The sequence below is a fragment of the Microcaecilia unicolor genome, chromosome 1 (assembly GCF_901765095.1).
Source record: "Microcaecilia unicolor chromosome 1, aMicUni1.1, whole genome shotgun sequence".
NCBI lineage: Eukaryota > Metazoa > Chordata > Amphibia > Gymnophiona > Siphonopidae > Microcaecilia > Microcaecilia unicolor.
Window position 1 is genome coordinate 635,790,097 of NC_044031.1, and position 16,181 is coordinate 635,806,277.

At 42.9% G+C, this 16,181-nt stretch overlaps 1 protein-coding gene across 1 annotated transcript; it reads right to left on the reverse strand.

Moving 5' to 3' along the window:
- Positions 1–13,616: 13,616 nt before the first annotated feature.
- Positions 13,617–14,750, reverse strand: LOC115460601 (actin-3-like). Its single transcript, XM_030190364.1, has one exon. It carries the CDS (start codon positions 14,748–14,750, stop codon positions 13,617–13,619), a length of 1,134 nt encoding a protein of 377 aa, XP_030046224.1.
- Positions 14,751–16,181: the final 1,431 nt, after the last annotated feature.

Below are 16,181 nucleotides of genomic sequence, written 5' to 3' on the forward strand. Positions count from 1 at the left end.
GGTAAGACAGACTGGAAGACAGTGAACTTGACTGCCTTTTTCAACAGGGTATTTAAAAAAACTCATTTTAAGAAATCAATGTGGTATCAAAAACGATAACCTGAAAAGGGAAAACAAAGAAAATGAAGGGTAAAAACTGTAACTCAACTTTATATCATCTTCATTCTTGCAAGATTCTAATCCTAGCACACAATCGTGCTGTACAACAAATATCACAGCAGTGACCTCTTGGGTATACACAAGAGCAGTTTATGTACCACAGCCACTTACAGGAAAAGAGAGAGAGAACAACATTACTACTCAATTACAGCTGATGTTAAAAAATAAATGAAATCTTTAAAAGTACTGCAAACTAATAACCATTTGCATTAAGCAAAGAATCCTCAATCTATAGGAAAGTATATACTCTGACAGGCCTGAGTTATACTAATGACTACTACTTATGAAGAAAAGGCCTGTTGGCTTTGGGAAATATATTGTAATGCATAACACAAAATTAGAACAAAAATAAACTCTAACTCCAATTCTTGCATGCTTAGTAGATTTCTGTAGTTACTTCCAAGAAATACTCAGAGATCAATTATATCCTGAGAATAATCAACTGCACAGTTTTGGAAGCAACAAAAATATGTAACTATAACTCACATTATAAGAACAGGACAATATAATAAAAAAAAAAATGTATATAAAAGATAGTTGTCACTACATATTACCAATGATTCTGGTGTTCTGTTTTCTTATGTTATAGTGTGACTCTTTGATAAAGTGGCCTTCTTTTTGCTTTGATAAGAAGAGGTATGGTAGCCATGTTAATCCACTTTTAAGGGTAATAAATAGAAACAAAACAAGACAAGACAAAAGAAAATAAGATGATAGTCCAATACATTTTTTGATGAGCTTTCGAAAGTAACCCTTCTTCTTCAGATCAGAAATTCAAAACTGAGCAAATGACGACATATATCAGACTATATTCGTGAAACATAAAAGCATTCCAATGACAGTCTCGGGGGGGGGGGGGGGGGCAGAGGGGAGGAGTGGCCTAATGGTTAGTACAGTAGGTTGCGGCTCCCTGGGCTCGACTCCCACTGCTGCTTGACAGGGGTTGAGATCCTGGGGAACCAGGTTCAATTCCCTCTACAGCTCTGTGTGACCCTGGGCAAGTCACTTAGCCCTCCATTGCCCCAGCTGCAATATATAACTTAGATTGTGAGTCCATTAGGGACAGTGCAAAGTACCTGTAAGAAACTATAAACCGCATAGTCACCTCAAGAGATCATTTGAGTACACAATTCTGGAACGCGCTGCCACGCAGCTTAAAAACGATTTATGAACTAACTTTCGCAAACTATTGAAGACCCATCTCTTTAACAAGGTATACCAGAAGGATCAATAAATGTGATCTCCTACACAGATATCCAGAACTGTCTTACAATATCTGCTTGTTACACTACTACCATGTTTTATCATTATCATGTTATCCAAAATCTTTCTGTAATACTAAATGTCTATTTTCTTATGTATTTCCACCATTCATGATGCATTGTAAGCCACATTGAGCCTGCAAAGAGGTGGGATAATATGGGATACAGATGCAATAAATAAATAAATAAATCAAGCGCTGAAAATAAACACAGGGAAACTGGATGGGTGATCAGAGGATGACAACACAGTATAATTTTTATATATATATATTTTTAATAATGTGATAAAAAACACCCAGATATTAACCCATGAGACTGTCATTGGAATGCTTTTATGTTTCACAGACATATTCCGACAAAAGTCATTATTTGCTCAGTTGTGATCCAAAGCTCATCAAAAAATGTGTCAGTCCAATAAAAAAGGTTTTCTCTTATTTTATTTTCTGTCTTGTTTAATTTCTATTTATTACTTTTGATAAGAAAAAAACTCCTAAGAAAAAAATACACATCTTCTCCACCCATCAAACTACAGCCTAATCATGTGCAGCAATTTAAACACCAACTCCTATGACACGCGGTTAGTGCAGGAACAACAGCTCTGGGGGGGGGGGGGGGGGGGGGTCTTAGCTCGAGCTCCCTCCCTGCTGCAGATATCTCGAGACTCGAGCTAAGCTTTAGTAAAGGAGTAAGGACCCCCTGAGTTACCTGACACCTCTGGGATGGAGTTTGCACTTCCAACCACAGCAGGACTCAAACTGGCAGAGAGAATGCACTCCTATCTCAGAGCTGCTTGACCCGTAACACGAGAAAGAGAAGGTAACGGTCCAGGAGGGGAGAGTTTCTATGATGATGATGAACCAGCTAGTTGGACACCTTACTTCCATTTCCGGTTCGATCTGGGTGGGTCAAGAATAGGATCGTTCTCAATCAAACCTCGCCAAGTCAGCTGTTTTCCCACCCAATGAAAGTTGGCTGTGGGTAATTTTTAATGGTTGCGGGTGTTTGGGCCACTTTTAGGTGTGTGCGGATTTTTTAGAGCAGTATTCATTTTTCCGGTTCCAGCTCTATCTCCCTTTGCATTTCAAACCTCATTCTGGTGCTCCATTGGCTTAGTTCTCTCGTCGTTATACCCAAGGAGGTTTAATAGACAGGAGACCAAGTGACGTCAAAACGTTGAAACCAATTAGGTCAGTCTCAGTAAAGTTTCCCCTTCCCCTGGGCACTCGGGCGACGGGCAGTCGTCATCGCCGTACTCTCAAAACAATGCAAGCAAACCTGTGAACTGCTGCATCGACGTTGTCGCTCTTTATTGTTAGCAGGCATTTGCAGGGCTTTTTTTGAGGGGGTACTGAGTACCGGCACCTTTTCCATTCTCTGCTAAAATTGACCCATGGTTCCCAAGTTTTAATGAAAGAGCTCAGGTTCTACACACCAATTCTACCTTGTCATAGATTCTGTGACTGGTTGCAGGGGGCATGGCCATTGTGGGGTGTATCCCTCAGTGATCACCCCACTCCTGAAGGTTGGCCTGGCATTTGAGTACCGGCGCCTTTTTCGCTAGAGAAAATGCACTGAGCATTTGTATTTAATCTCACTTGTATTTTCAAAGATGCCTGCTTCTGCAGCATACGGATGTACACAGAGGAAGTATAATAAAGAAATAACTTTTCACAGGTAGAATAGTAATGTGCTATAAATTGTAATCAGTATGTCATTTGGAGGGGCTAGTTATAGGGACACCTTAGCACGTGTTATATTCGTGCAAATATTTTTTTTCTCCTGGTAAAGGGCCACTAAAACAGGCATCATGTTAGGAGAATCAGGTGCTCAGCGTTCAGAGTTTATATCTATCTATTTATTTATTTATGACATTTATACTCCACATTAAACATGAATTAGGTTGAAACCTGGGAGCATTTTAATTTTGTTTCCTGTGCCTAGATCAAAAGAAAAAGTTCACAGTATAGCACGTGGGAACTTGCACCTTTTGTTTTGTGGATTGTATAGGTATATTATAAAAATGCACTTGATATTTTTATTACTATTATTTAAAATACAGATATTGAATCAGGGGCGTAGCCAGACACCCAACTTTGGGTGGGCCTGGGCCGAAGATGGGTGGGCAGAACTCTGCCCCATCCCACAAGTGATTTGGTCTCCTCTCGTTTGCATGCCATGTGAGTCTCTCAATCACCCCCCTCCCCCACATACCTTTTAAATAGCAGATTTTCACCGGCAGCAAGCAGCAACTTATGCACACTGCTCATATTGGCCCCACAGACTTCCCTCTGATGCAACTTCCTGTTTACGCATAGGCAGGAATACATCAGAGGGAACGCTGTGAGGCTGGTGCGAACAGTATGTATCAGTCGCAGCTCACCACAGGTGAAGATCTGCTCTATACAAGGTATGCAGGAGGGACAGTTGTTGAGAGTTTTTGGCTGGTGGGCTTGGGGATCCCTGCCAGCCACATCATAGGTGTGCTGCTACTGGGTGGGCCTGGGCCCACCCAGGCCCACCCTTGGCTACACCACTGTATTGAATAATTAGGGCAGAGCTACCTTCAGAAATCCAGAGTTAGTCTAAATGTGTTAACATTGTCCAGTTCAGCACACTATTAGCTACCAAGTTCATACAAAGTTAATTATGTTCACTGGAAAATAAATCTGTTGGCTCAGGCTGCCTGCTATGTGAATATTCCATCATTGTTTCATTAATGCTACCATGTATTGCATATGGGTACTTGCTTTAAACTTTGATTGTTTTAATTTGTTTAGTTGTTTCTACTTGTTTCGGAGTGCTTTGGGTCCTGCTGATCTGTACATCTGCTGTCTGGAATTTTGGAAGATGGAAACAAGGAAATAAATTATTACATTTTGGATGTACTCTGTAGTTGTTTACTTTTACAATGTGATGGATGCCTGTTCTTGTGTGTGCATGTGATAATCTTTGAATAACTGCATATAGTTATGGCTGTGATTTCTGAACATGTGGTATCATTAAAGGACAAACTTTTAAATGCCCAGTTGAGTATATATGCTAATCTCAACTTTGTTAAATGTATCACACATATTCATCTATTTATCCTCATGATATAACTGAATTATTATTCTGCCTCACTGTATTTTCAAATATTAGCCACATTGAACCCTACTTTGCTTGGGATAATGTGTGATATAAATGTAAAAAAAAAAAATCCTTTATCCTCCACCTTTTAAAACACTGCCTACTTGCTGGATAGTGATGGCACAAGGAAAGCAAGTTTGGTCCAGTGCAGACTAACTCAAAATAGCCTGTTCCTTAGCTGGGCCCTATTATTACCATATTGAAAATGTGACCATACCATGCCTCTGTGGTTATGTTCCACTAGTAAGTTAAATGATTAACTGACTTTCTTGAAAGGATTGTATAAACTTATGATGCATGACTAGGGACACAAATATGCACTTATTTATTCAGTATCACAATTCCTCATATGCAGCCACAAAACAACCTTTTAGGGTGGATAGTGTTCACAATGAGCATCTTTTATTATCGACAAGATAAGAGAAAAAAGCTTTCAGTTTTGCCATAGTATAAGTCATCACAAGAACAAAATATAAGAAAACCAATGGGCTGCATTAGGGGCTTATAGCCCTTTTATGTTAAACAAAAGAGATTTGCTTGAAACAAAAATATTTATTTTTATTTTGACTTATAAAACCACTTGCCCCTGAAACATGTTCAAAACAGAATAATCCATTTGTGTATCTAAAAGGTAAACTTATATCCAGCAGATAGCCAAGACCTGTCACTTCTTCCTCTATAACATTAGCAAAATCCGCCCTTTCCTCTCTGAGCACACCACCCGAACTCTCATCCACTCTCTCATTACCTCTCGCCTTGACTACTGCAACCTACTCCTCACTGGTCTCCCACTTAGCCACCTAGCCCCCCTTCAGTCTGTTCAGAACTCTGCTGCACGTCTTATCTTCTGCCTGAACCGATACACTCATATCACCCCTCTCCTCAAGTCACTTCATTGGCTTCCGATCAGGTACCGCATTCAATTCAAGCTTCTGCAACTAACCTACAAATGTACTCGATCTGCAGCCCCTCCTTACCTCTCAACCCTCATCTCCCCTTATGTTCCTACCCGTAACCTCCGCTCTCAAGACAAATCCCTCCTTTCAGTACCCTTCTCCACCACCGCCATCTCCAGGCTCCGCCCTTTCTGCCTCGCCTCACCCCACGCGTGGAACAAACTCCCCAAGCCCATACGCCAGGCACCCTCCCTGCCCATCTTCAAATCTCTGCTTAAAGCCCACCTCTTCAACGTCGCCTTCGGCATCTAACCTCTACACCTCTACCCAGGAAATCTAGACTGCCCAACTTGACATTTCGTTCTTCAGATTGTAAGCTCCTTTGAGCAGGGACCTTCTTTGTTTATTTTGTACAGCGCTGCGTAACCCTAGTAGCTCTCTAGAAATGTTAAGTAGTAGTAGTAGTAATTCTACTTCTATTTAATTTCAATATATTCCTTCAACTTTATAGCACCAGGCTTCCCAAGGCAGATTACAACAACAGGTAAGATGAACCCATCAGGAAACAGGATATCCTCACTGAAATCTGGCCATCTGTATTGTATAGAAGAACAGTGAAGAAAAATTAGCACAAACTACAGAGTTTATAATTGCTGTTCCTACCATCTATAATAATTTTTGAAGCTGTTTTAGTGATATTCAATTGTTATTTCTTTTCTCCTCCACCTTTTAAGGCACTGCCTATAAACCTGACTGGCTGGGGTGCCTCCAGAACCAGGTTTGGGAACTGCTGGGAAAGGCAGTCTGCAGTATACTTTCAAACTTGTTCTGGGCTCTGATTGGCCTAAGAGCTCAATTTAATTTGGAGCGTACTGGTTTTGACCCCGTTTCAGCCGGGGGAAGAAAGAGAGCAAGGTTTCTTTGCTGAAGCCCCTATTATCAGTTATATTTGATAATCTATGAGCAGCATATTTTCTGATCTCCCCAGGTATTTTTTAGTAAGTAAACAAATGTTTAGTTTTATAATTGATCCATATTTCAGTTACCTGTTATTGTTTGCTGATTGCAGTTTTTCTGTTCATTGTTCAACATTTTTAAGACAATAAACAGTTTTCAGTTTGTTGCCCCTGCCTGTCTGGACTGATAACTACTACTACTACTACTACTTAACATTTCTAGAGCGCTACTAGGGTTATGCAACGCTGTACAAATTAATAACTAAGGACAGTCCCTGCTCAGAAGAGCTTACAATCTAAAGGACGAAATGTCAAGTTGGGGTAATCTAGATTTCCTGAGTAGAAGTGTTGTGATTAGGTGCCGAAAGCGACATTGAAGAGGTGGGCTTTGAGCAATGATTTGAAGATGGGTAGGGAGGGGGCCTGGCGTATGGGCTCAGGGAGTTTGTTCCAAGCATGGGGTGAGGCGAGGCAGAAAGGGCGGAGCCTAGAATTGGTGGTGGTGGAGAAGGGTACTGAAAGGAGGGATTTGTCTTGAGAGTGGAGGATACGGGCAGGGACGTAAGGGGAGATGAGGGTAGAGAGGTAAGGAGGGGCTGCAGATCGAGTGCATTTGTAGGTTAGTAGGAGAAGCTTGAACTGTATGCGGTATCTGATCAGAAGCCAATGAAGTGACTTGAGGAGAGGGGTGATATGAGTATATCGGTCAAGGCGGAAGATAAGACGTGCGGCAGAGTTCTGGATGGACTGAAGGGGGGATAGGTGGCTAAGTGGGAGGCCGGTTAGGAGTAGGTTGGAGTAGTCAAGGTGAGAGGTAATGAGAGAGTGGATGAGAGTTCGGGTGGTGTGCTCAGAGAGGAAGGGGCGAATTTTGCTAATGTTGTAGAGGAAGAAGCGACAGGTCTTGGCTATCTGCTGGATATGCGCAGAGGAGAGGGAGGAGTCGAAGATGACACCGAGGTTGCGGGCAGATGAGACGGGGATGATGAGGGTGTTATCAACTGAGATAGAGAGTGAAGGGAGAGGAGAAATGGGTTTGGGTGGGAAAACATAGTAGATGACGGCAGAAAAAGACCTGCACGGTCCATCTAGTCTGCCTAACAAGATAAACTCATATGTGCTACTTGTGTATACCTTACCTTGATTTGTATCTGCCATTTTCAGGACACAGACCGTAGAAGTCTTGCCCAGAACTAGCCCCATTTTCAGGACACAGACCGTAGAAGTCTTGCCCAGAACTAGCCCCACCACCCAAACACCAGCCCCGCCTCCCAATCTCGGCTAAGCTTCTGAGGATCCATTCCTTCTGCACGATTCCTTTATGTTTATCCCACGCATGCTTGAATTCCGCTACCGTTTTCATCTCCACCACCTCCCGCGGGAGGGCATTCCAAGTATCTACCACTCTCTCCGTGAAAAAATAAGAATCCTGGTGTTTTGTGTGGTGGGGCTGTGAGTGTTTTTTGGGAACATTGGGACCACTGGGAGTGTGGCCTTTAGTAACCTAGAAATCACTGGGGATAATTTGAGAGTGGGAGACTCACCCAGAGGTAGTTGAGACCCAGTCAGTGGGAGGAGGGTGCTAGTGTAGAGCACAAGCAGCAGGTGCAGGCGGACCTGAGCTATGCTGGGGATAGACCCTCTAAGTGGCTGTGGGGTAACCCCAGGCAGGTGGCTAGGCATTTCGTGAGAAGAATAAAAGCTGTTATAACATGAATCAACTGATATAATACACATACCTCTAGAAAGGTATTTCTGGTGCAAAACATGAATAGAGCAGAAAAAAATTTGGCTATACTGTGAACTAATAAAAGGAGGATGAAGAAACAGATTTAACTTGAATGGAGTAGAAGACAGAGTTAGCTGTACTGTGCACTGGTGGAGAAGGGGGAGGGGAGGAGCAGACATCATTTTCTTGCATACACTCTAAACTGGTGAAAAAGGCAGAGGAAAAAACTGAAGTCTTATTAAACTTTAACAAAACTAACTGCATTGTGAGCTACATACAGTGGGGGAAATAAGTATTTGATCCCTTGCTGATTTTGTAAGTGTGCCCACTGACAAAGACATGAGCAGCCCATAATTGAAGGGTAGGTTATTGGTAACAGTGAGAGATAGCACATCACAAATTAAATCCGGAAAATCACATTGTGGAAAGTATATGAATTTATTTGCATTCTGCAGAGGGAAATAAGTATTTGATCCCTCTGGCAAACAAGACCTAATACTTGGTGGCAAAACCCTTGTTGGCAAGCACAGCGGTCAGATGTCTTCTGTAGTTGATGATGAGGTTTGCACACATGTCAGGAGGAATTTTGGTCCACTCCTCTTTGCAGATCATCTCTAAATCATTAAGAGTTCTGGGCTGTCGCTTGGCAACTCGCAGCTTCAGCTCCCTCCATAAGTTTTCAATGGGATTAAGGTCTGGTGACTGGCTAGGCCACTCCATGACCCTAATGTGCTTCTTCCTGAGCCACTCCTTTGTTGCCTTGGCTGTATGTTTTGGGTCATTGTCGTGCTGGAAGACCCAGCCACGACCCATTTTTAAGGCCCTGGCGGAGGGAAGGAGGTTGTCACTCAGAATTGTACGGTACATGGCCCCATCCATTCTCCCATTGATGCGGTGAAGTAGTCCTGTGCCCTTAGCAGAGAAACATCCCCAAAACATAACATTTCCACCTCCATGCTTGACAGTGGAGACGGTGTTCTTTGGGTCATAGGCAGCATTTCTCTTCCTCCAAACACGGCGAGTTGAGTTCATGCCAAAGAGCTCAATTTTTGTCTCATCTGACCACAGCACCTTCTCCCAATCACTCTCGGCATCATCCAGGTGTTCACTGGCAAACTTCAGACGGGCCGTCACATGTGCCTTCCGGAGCAGGGGGACCTTGCGGGCACTGCAGGATTGCAATCCGTTATGTCGTAATGTGTTACCAATGGTTTTCGTGGTGACAGTGGTCCCAGCTGCCTTGAGATCATTGACAAGTTCCCCCCTTGTAGTTGTAGGCTGATTTCTAACCTTCCTCATGATCAAGGATACCCCACGAGGTGAGATTTTGCGTGGAGCCCCAGATCTTTGTCGATTGACAGTCATTTTGTACTTCTTCCATTTTCTTACTATGGCACCAACAGTTGTCTCCTTCTCGCCCAGCGTCTTACTGATGGTTTTGTAGCCCATTCCAGCCTTGTGCAGGTGTATGATCTTGTCCCTGACATCCTTAGACAGCTCCTTGCTCTTGGCCATTTTGTAGAGGTTAGAGTCTGACTGATTCACTGAGTCTGTGGACAGGTGTCTTTCATACAGGTGACCATTGCCGACAGCTGTCTGTCATGCAGGTAACGAGTTGATTTGGAGCATCTACCTGGTCTGTAGGGGCCAGATCTCTTACTGGTTGGTGGGGGATCAAATACTTATTTCCCTCTGCAGAATGCAAATAAATTCATATACTTTCCACAATGTGATTTTCCGGATTTAATTTGTGATGTGCTATCTCTCACTGTTACCAATAACCTACCCTTCAATTATGGGCTGCTCATGTCTTTGTCAGTGGGCACACTTACAAAATCAGCAAGGGATCAAATACTTATTTCCCCCACTGTATATACAGACATAGGTTTGTTACTTTTTAAAAGTACTTAAGTGAAAAGTACTTAAGTGAAAAGTAAAAGTACTGGCTTCAAAAGTAGTAAAGTAAAAGTAGAAAGTCTTATAAAAAAATACTCAAGTAAAAGTAATAAAGTACAGCTCTTAAAACTACTTTTTTTTTTACTACAAAGTAAAAAGTATTCTTAATAAGTTGAACCACAGAATCTAGTATGTTTACAAGCAAACTTCCAGGGACTCACACAAGGGCCTGGCCTAATAAACTACTATGGGAGATACATGGGACCCGGCTCTCTGCAGCGCCACTAGTGCTTCCTAAGCAGTTCTAGAAGTTTATATCAGAGGAGGCGGGCTTGGTGCAGAAAGCACTAGCAGCATTGCAGAGAGCCAGGTCCTGCGCGACTGCCATGGTAGTTTATTAGCGTGAGCCCAGTAGAGGTGCAGTAGGAGGGAGGCAGCAAGACTGTGCTGCACGGCTATGATGGGTGGGAGGGGATAGGGAGCGGGTCCTTCACACAATGAGGGTGGGTCCTTCACACAATGAGGGTGCGGTTCAGGCTGGGGAAGCAGCTGAGCCTGACAACAATAACAGCTGTTCTAGGTAGGTGTAGATGGCGGGGACTAGGGTTTCCAGGTGATGTCAGGCCCTGGCTTGTATCTGATTGGGTCCAAACTTCTGGTCCCAGCTCAGATTTTTTGGGACTGGAATTTCAGGCCCAATCAGCTGCAAGTCGCATCTGACACTGAAGAGCCTGAAGAAGGGGAGAAGCAGAGGGATGGAAAAAACTTTTTTTTCTTTTTTAATAAACTGCTTTCCAAATTTGTACTTTGTTACTAAGTACAAAGGTACAGCTTTAAATGTAAGTCATTACAAGTAAAAAGTATTGCAAAAAAAAATGTAACTCGTTACAAGTAAAAGTACTGCAAATTGTACTTAAGGAATGTAACAAAGTGTAAGTACTTTGTTACTACCCATCTCTGGATATATACATATGCATAAATGTAGTTATTGAATGTGACCCCCCCCCCCCCTGCAATTAAAAGAATCATCACCTTCAAAAAGTATAAAATCAGTAAAGTAAAGTTAAAACTAGTAAAATGTAGCTGGATATAAATGAGAAAACTGCTAAGAGTGGTTTAAATAAAACTGGTAATAGATAGCTGGTTGCAGAATCTGCTGTGTTCATGTTTTGCACCAGAGATACCTGATAAAAGTTGGAATTATGCCCATAAAGGGGTCTTTGGTTGCCTGATAGTCCCCCTGCCAAGAGACTAGGAGGAGTGAAGGGGAATCCTAAGTGAGGAGTGTGACCTTTGGCCATAGGCGGTCGGTGGCCCAACTGCTTGGGGAGGCTAAAGGGGGCGGGGTTAGGGGGTGGGGCCAGGGGTGGAGCTTAAATCCATACTTGTCTGATAACACACAGAAAAAATAAATAAAAATAAAAGTCACAATTAATACCTTTTATTAAATTTAGATATTAGATATGTATCATATGTCAAAGAATAAAGTGGTTGCTCAAAGCTTATACTAACCACAATCGCTCAACTACAAAACACTATGCACAACTTTGTGCAAAAACACACTCAGAACCTTACTGTACCATAAATATTATACTGGGCAGAACCTAATACACCAATATACCACCCATACGGAAAATGCAGATCGTCAACAATATGAAACAAGGATCATAATATCACAATTCTCATGTAGAGCCACAAAGCATCCTAATTCATGTTTAATGTGGGATAAAATGCCATACATAAGTAAATAAATATAAACATTTAATGTTGAGCACCTGATTCTCAAAGTGGACAGATTCCAAACACTATAATGAAAATAAAATGATCTTTTCTACCTTTGTTGTCTGGTGACTTTGTTTTTCTGATCATGCTGGCCCAGTATCCGATTCTGCTGCTATCTGTTCTCTTAACGCCGTTTCCAGGGCTTCCTTTCCATTTATTTCTTTACTTTCTGCCTTTCTTCTTCATTTCTTGTCCTCGCTCCCCTGCCCCCCCTCCAGCCATCCATACCCACCCATTGATTCTCTCCTCTCCCCTGCCCCCCCCTTCAGCCATCCACACCTACCCACCCATTGATTCTCTCCTCTCCTCTCTGTTCCCGGGCAGATTTACTAACAGGAGCTGCTCATCCAATCAGAGAGCTCTATTTGAATGCAGATTAACATACAGACACTCTAATGGGAATTTTTAGTAAAAAACACTAGCTAAACCCTTTGTTTTTGGATCAAACTTCACATTTTTGATCAGAGCCATGCCCTAACATTAAGGTTGTAAACATTTCCAACAATTTTTACCCATAAATATGCAAATGAGAACCTCCCAAAAATGGACTAATTTGCATATGGCTTGAGCAAATTTGAGTACATAGCATACCAATCCCACTTCCTAGCACCTAAATTCTGCAATTAGATTTAATGCAAATACTTTTAAAACTTATTTTTAGCACTTTTAAAATTTCAGGGGTCAGTGCAAGTCTCTTTGATATGAAGTGCTCATGTGCAGGAATTCATCCTAGTTAAATATCTCCCTGGCAACCAAGGACACCTCCAGCCAACCCCCCTGCTCTGCTCTCCCAGCAGTAAGGTAATCAAATTACAACTGGTTATACACAAGGCTAGAGATGGCTTTCACTGCAGCTGCTGCTATTTAAACCCCCCCCCCCCCCCAGAGCAGCGGGACTCACGGAAGAACTACTACTACTACTATCTAGCATTTCTATAGAAACGGCTGATCCATCCTGCTGTGGTAGGGGAGGCATAGCCTCCCCAAGCCTCTTATACCGGGCGCCTGTGCCTTTGGCTGTAAAGGAGGGTTGCAGCTCCTAAAAGTGGCAATCGGGTAGACAGAGGAGAGATCCAGCCTGTGAGCAGTGGGATCGGAGCCTGGGAGAGTTCAGTTCCAGGTCCAGGATGGATCCAGAGGGGGGATCACTGTTGGAAGAGTGTCAGATCAGAGGAGGGTCTGAGCCCGCAGAAATTGAATTTGTGCTGAGAGGAGAAACAGCCACTGAGAATAGCACTGCCCTACAGGATAGGCATGGACAGGTGAACTGTATAATGTACATATTTGGGGCCCACGAGGTATCCCTGTAAATATACCTGAGAGGAGAAGTGGTATAGGAGTTCCCCTGAGGCACAACAGAAAGATTGGATCTAAGTTGGAATTTATATGCTGTTTGGACTGCTTAATAAAGGTATGAAGTAATTTCCATTGCAGAGTTGAAAATAAACAGTTGAATTTGCATAAGGTGTGACTACAGTGAATCTGTGAGCACCAGGGTACAGTGTCTCCCCAAACTCCCAGATCGCTATTCCGAACCGTAGACCCACTCCCAAGCTCGACTGCAGGCGAACTGGAATAGATGAGTGAGGTGAGAGTGATCCTGAATGTGAAACTGAACCAATCTGTTTTGTGGTTTGGGGCTGGAGCTAGGCATCGGTGAGACCCGGGCTACAAAAGCAACAGGGGAAAAAACAATGGAGATAAAACCTATCAAACAATATTTCATCTGATCTGTTTCAAGAAAGATTGAAACAGAGAAAGTAGACAAAAGACACAACAGATTTTAATTGTGTTGGACTTAAGGCTTCTTTTAATTGCATTTTCTGTGAAGAGAGATGGGCCCATTCTCCTTGTACTCTTCTTTTGTAACCCAGAGACTATTAAAGGTTGGCAAAGATGCTGCAATGGCGCCCCCAACCCAGGCAGCATACCATCTCTTCTTTGGATTTGGCACCAGTAAATTAAACTTGGAGTTTCCAGTAAGTAAACGTCTTAACTCATTCAGCAAACGTTCAGGGAGCCCCCGAAAGAGAGATGATCCACCACAAAGAAGAATACTTTCTTGAATAGCCTGTTGAGAACTGGACTCAACCTTCTGAAGGCTGTTGAAAGCCATCTGATGGAGACCAGGCTCATTAATGCCCATGAGTTTGGGTTGCAAGAGGGTTTCTGGACATTGAAACCTCTCTTTGGTAAGAGATAAAATGTGCCCATCAGGGAGTGGATAGTCCAGGCACAGGTCACTTTGAAGTTCTTTCTGGTAGTCCAAAGCAACATAGCAGGTCTTCTCTTTAATCTTCCTTACTAGGCTCTTCTGATGAGAAAAGAATGAATTCCCAGAAAGGCGCAACAACTCTCTCATGCGGTGAGTTAGTGTCTCCCCAGCAATATCCAGGCGGTATAGGGCACAAGGGAGGATGTATCCTTCCAGAATTGGGCAGGTTAAAGATGTCCCATCTCCAACATCAATGACCAAGCCAATTGTTCTCCCACATGAATACATAGAAAGGGTACATGATGGGGCTATATGCATAGCAGGAACGCCAAAACTCTCAAAGAGTAGCTCTGCTGCTAGCTCACGATTAACAAGGGGAGAGGCTGGAGAATCAGACAGTAGTACAGAATGAGCTCTAGGATCAATCTTCAATAACCTATAAAAAATATGCTTCCAGAAAATTTCTATTGCATTCCAGTCTACCACTACCCCATGAACTATTGGGGTCTTCCAGATTAAGCTGGTTGAAACAGGGGCCATCATGCCTGCAGTCAGTGTTTGATGGCCAATTTCATGAACTAGTTCAGACCAGGGGATCCCAACCTTGGTACGGAGTACAAATTTGGGCCTATCCTCCGAGCAGAATCCAGCTTTGGAATATCCAGCCCCATTATCCATCACTATAGAGGGCTTCTCCATGGTTGAAATTCCTCCTCCTGGTCTCATCATTGGCTCCAAATAGCTGTCAGAAGAATCAGACTAGAGGAGCTCATTGAAACAGAAAAGCCATAAGCAGCCGAAAGGCAGGAATAGCAGTCATCCCTCTTACATATTTCTTTGAAATGCTTCAAATAAACAGCCAGTCTTCGTACAAAGTTCCCACTGTTTCATGGTAGATACAGGAACATCTAATCCCTCTAACAGTCAATGCTGTCAATATTATTAAGTTGAATAAATTTGTGTACTCTCGGAGTAACAAAGAGTAGGCATGTTTGAAAATCTTCTTGTGTTTCAGTATTTTTATTTACTCTGCAGTAAGTTCACACAGAGCAGTTTAAGTGTGGGAGGAATCTCTGGCTGAGTGGAGGAGCTAGCATTGTGATATCAGCAGCTTTGATTAAGCAGTGATTACATGAATCGTATATGTGCTACACTTTGTATACAGAGGTAAATTAATGAAATAGCATCCCAAGTTAGGTGCCGGGAAGATTTGAACTAAACTTGTATTCTGCAAAGGATGCTGTGGGCACAGCACCCTTTGCAGACTGCTAGTTTAGAACAGATGCTCGCCTAACTTTGGGCTTGAGCACTTAAGCCTGCCTAAACCCCGGTTGTAAATGCTGGTACACAACTTAATGGCAGTGGGCGTGTACATGACCTATTCTGTAACATGTCGTCTAAATCTTGGGGTGCCTTATTCATTTGCAGCATGTAATACTGTTGGGGAAGGGGGGGGGGGGTTGCCCCGCATTGACAGCCATACAACCTATTGTTCCCAAATGTGTAAAACCTCTGTTGAAATGGTAAACGTTTGGGGTCAGTGTGTTGTATGGCTGTCAATGCAGTGCCTACTGAGGATAAGTGAGTATAGCCTTGCTGATTTGCTGCTACACAGAGCACCATGTGCCTATTTGCTGGCCTTTTTGATGTAGCTGTGTCACTCTCTACAAAAGCTGCTCATCTTGTATATGTCTTAGCAAGGTTTATGGTCACATAGAAGTGAATGTGATCAGCCACCATGTGCCCTCTTTAATTTCTCCTCAGACCTCGTCATCCAGGTGCACTACGGACATGGATGTGAGTTAGGTAAACCAATATCATCTAATGGAGTGGCCATATTGGGAACCAAGGTACAGAATAATTGATTTATGAGAAGAGGCTGCTGTCAAGCAGGCCTGTGAAGGTACTGTAGGTGGGGTGTTGGTGCTCAAATACCAGAGCAGTATTTTCCAACTTAACAGTCATTTGGTATTGTGCTGCTACTAGGGACAGGAACATTCCTACAGTGACAATGGGGCTAATTTTCAAAGCTTAGGACTGCCAAATTTGTATAGTAACCTATGGAACTGTAAATCAAGGTGCTTTGAAAGTGCGCCTCTTTCTGTACTCCATTCAGTGGAGAAGTAGGTAGGAGCAGCCGCTTCCTCCTATGTGGACATT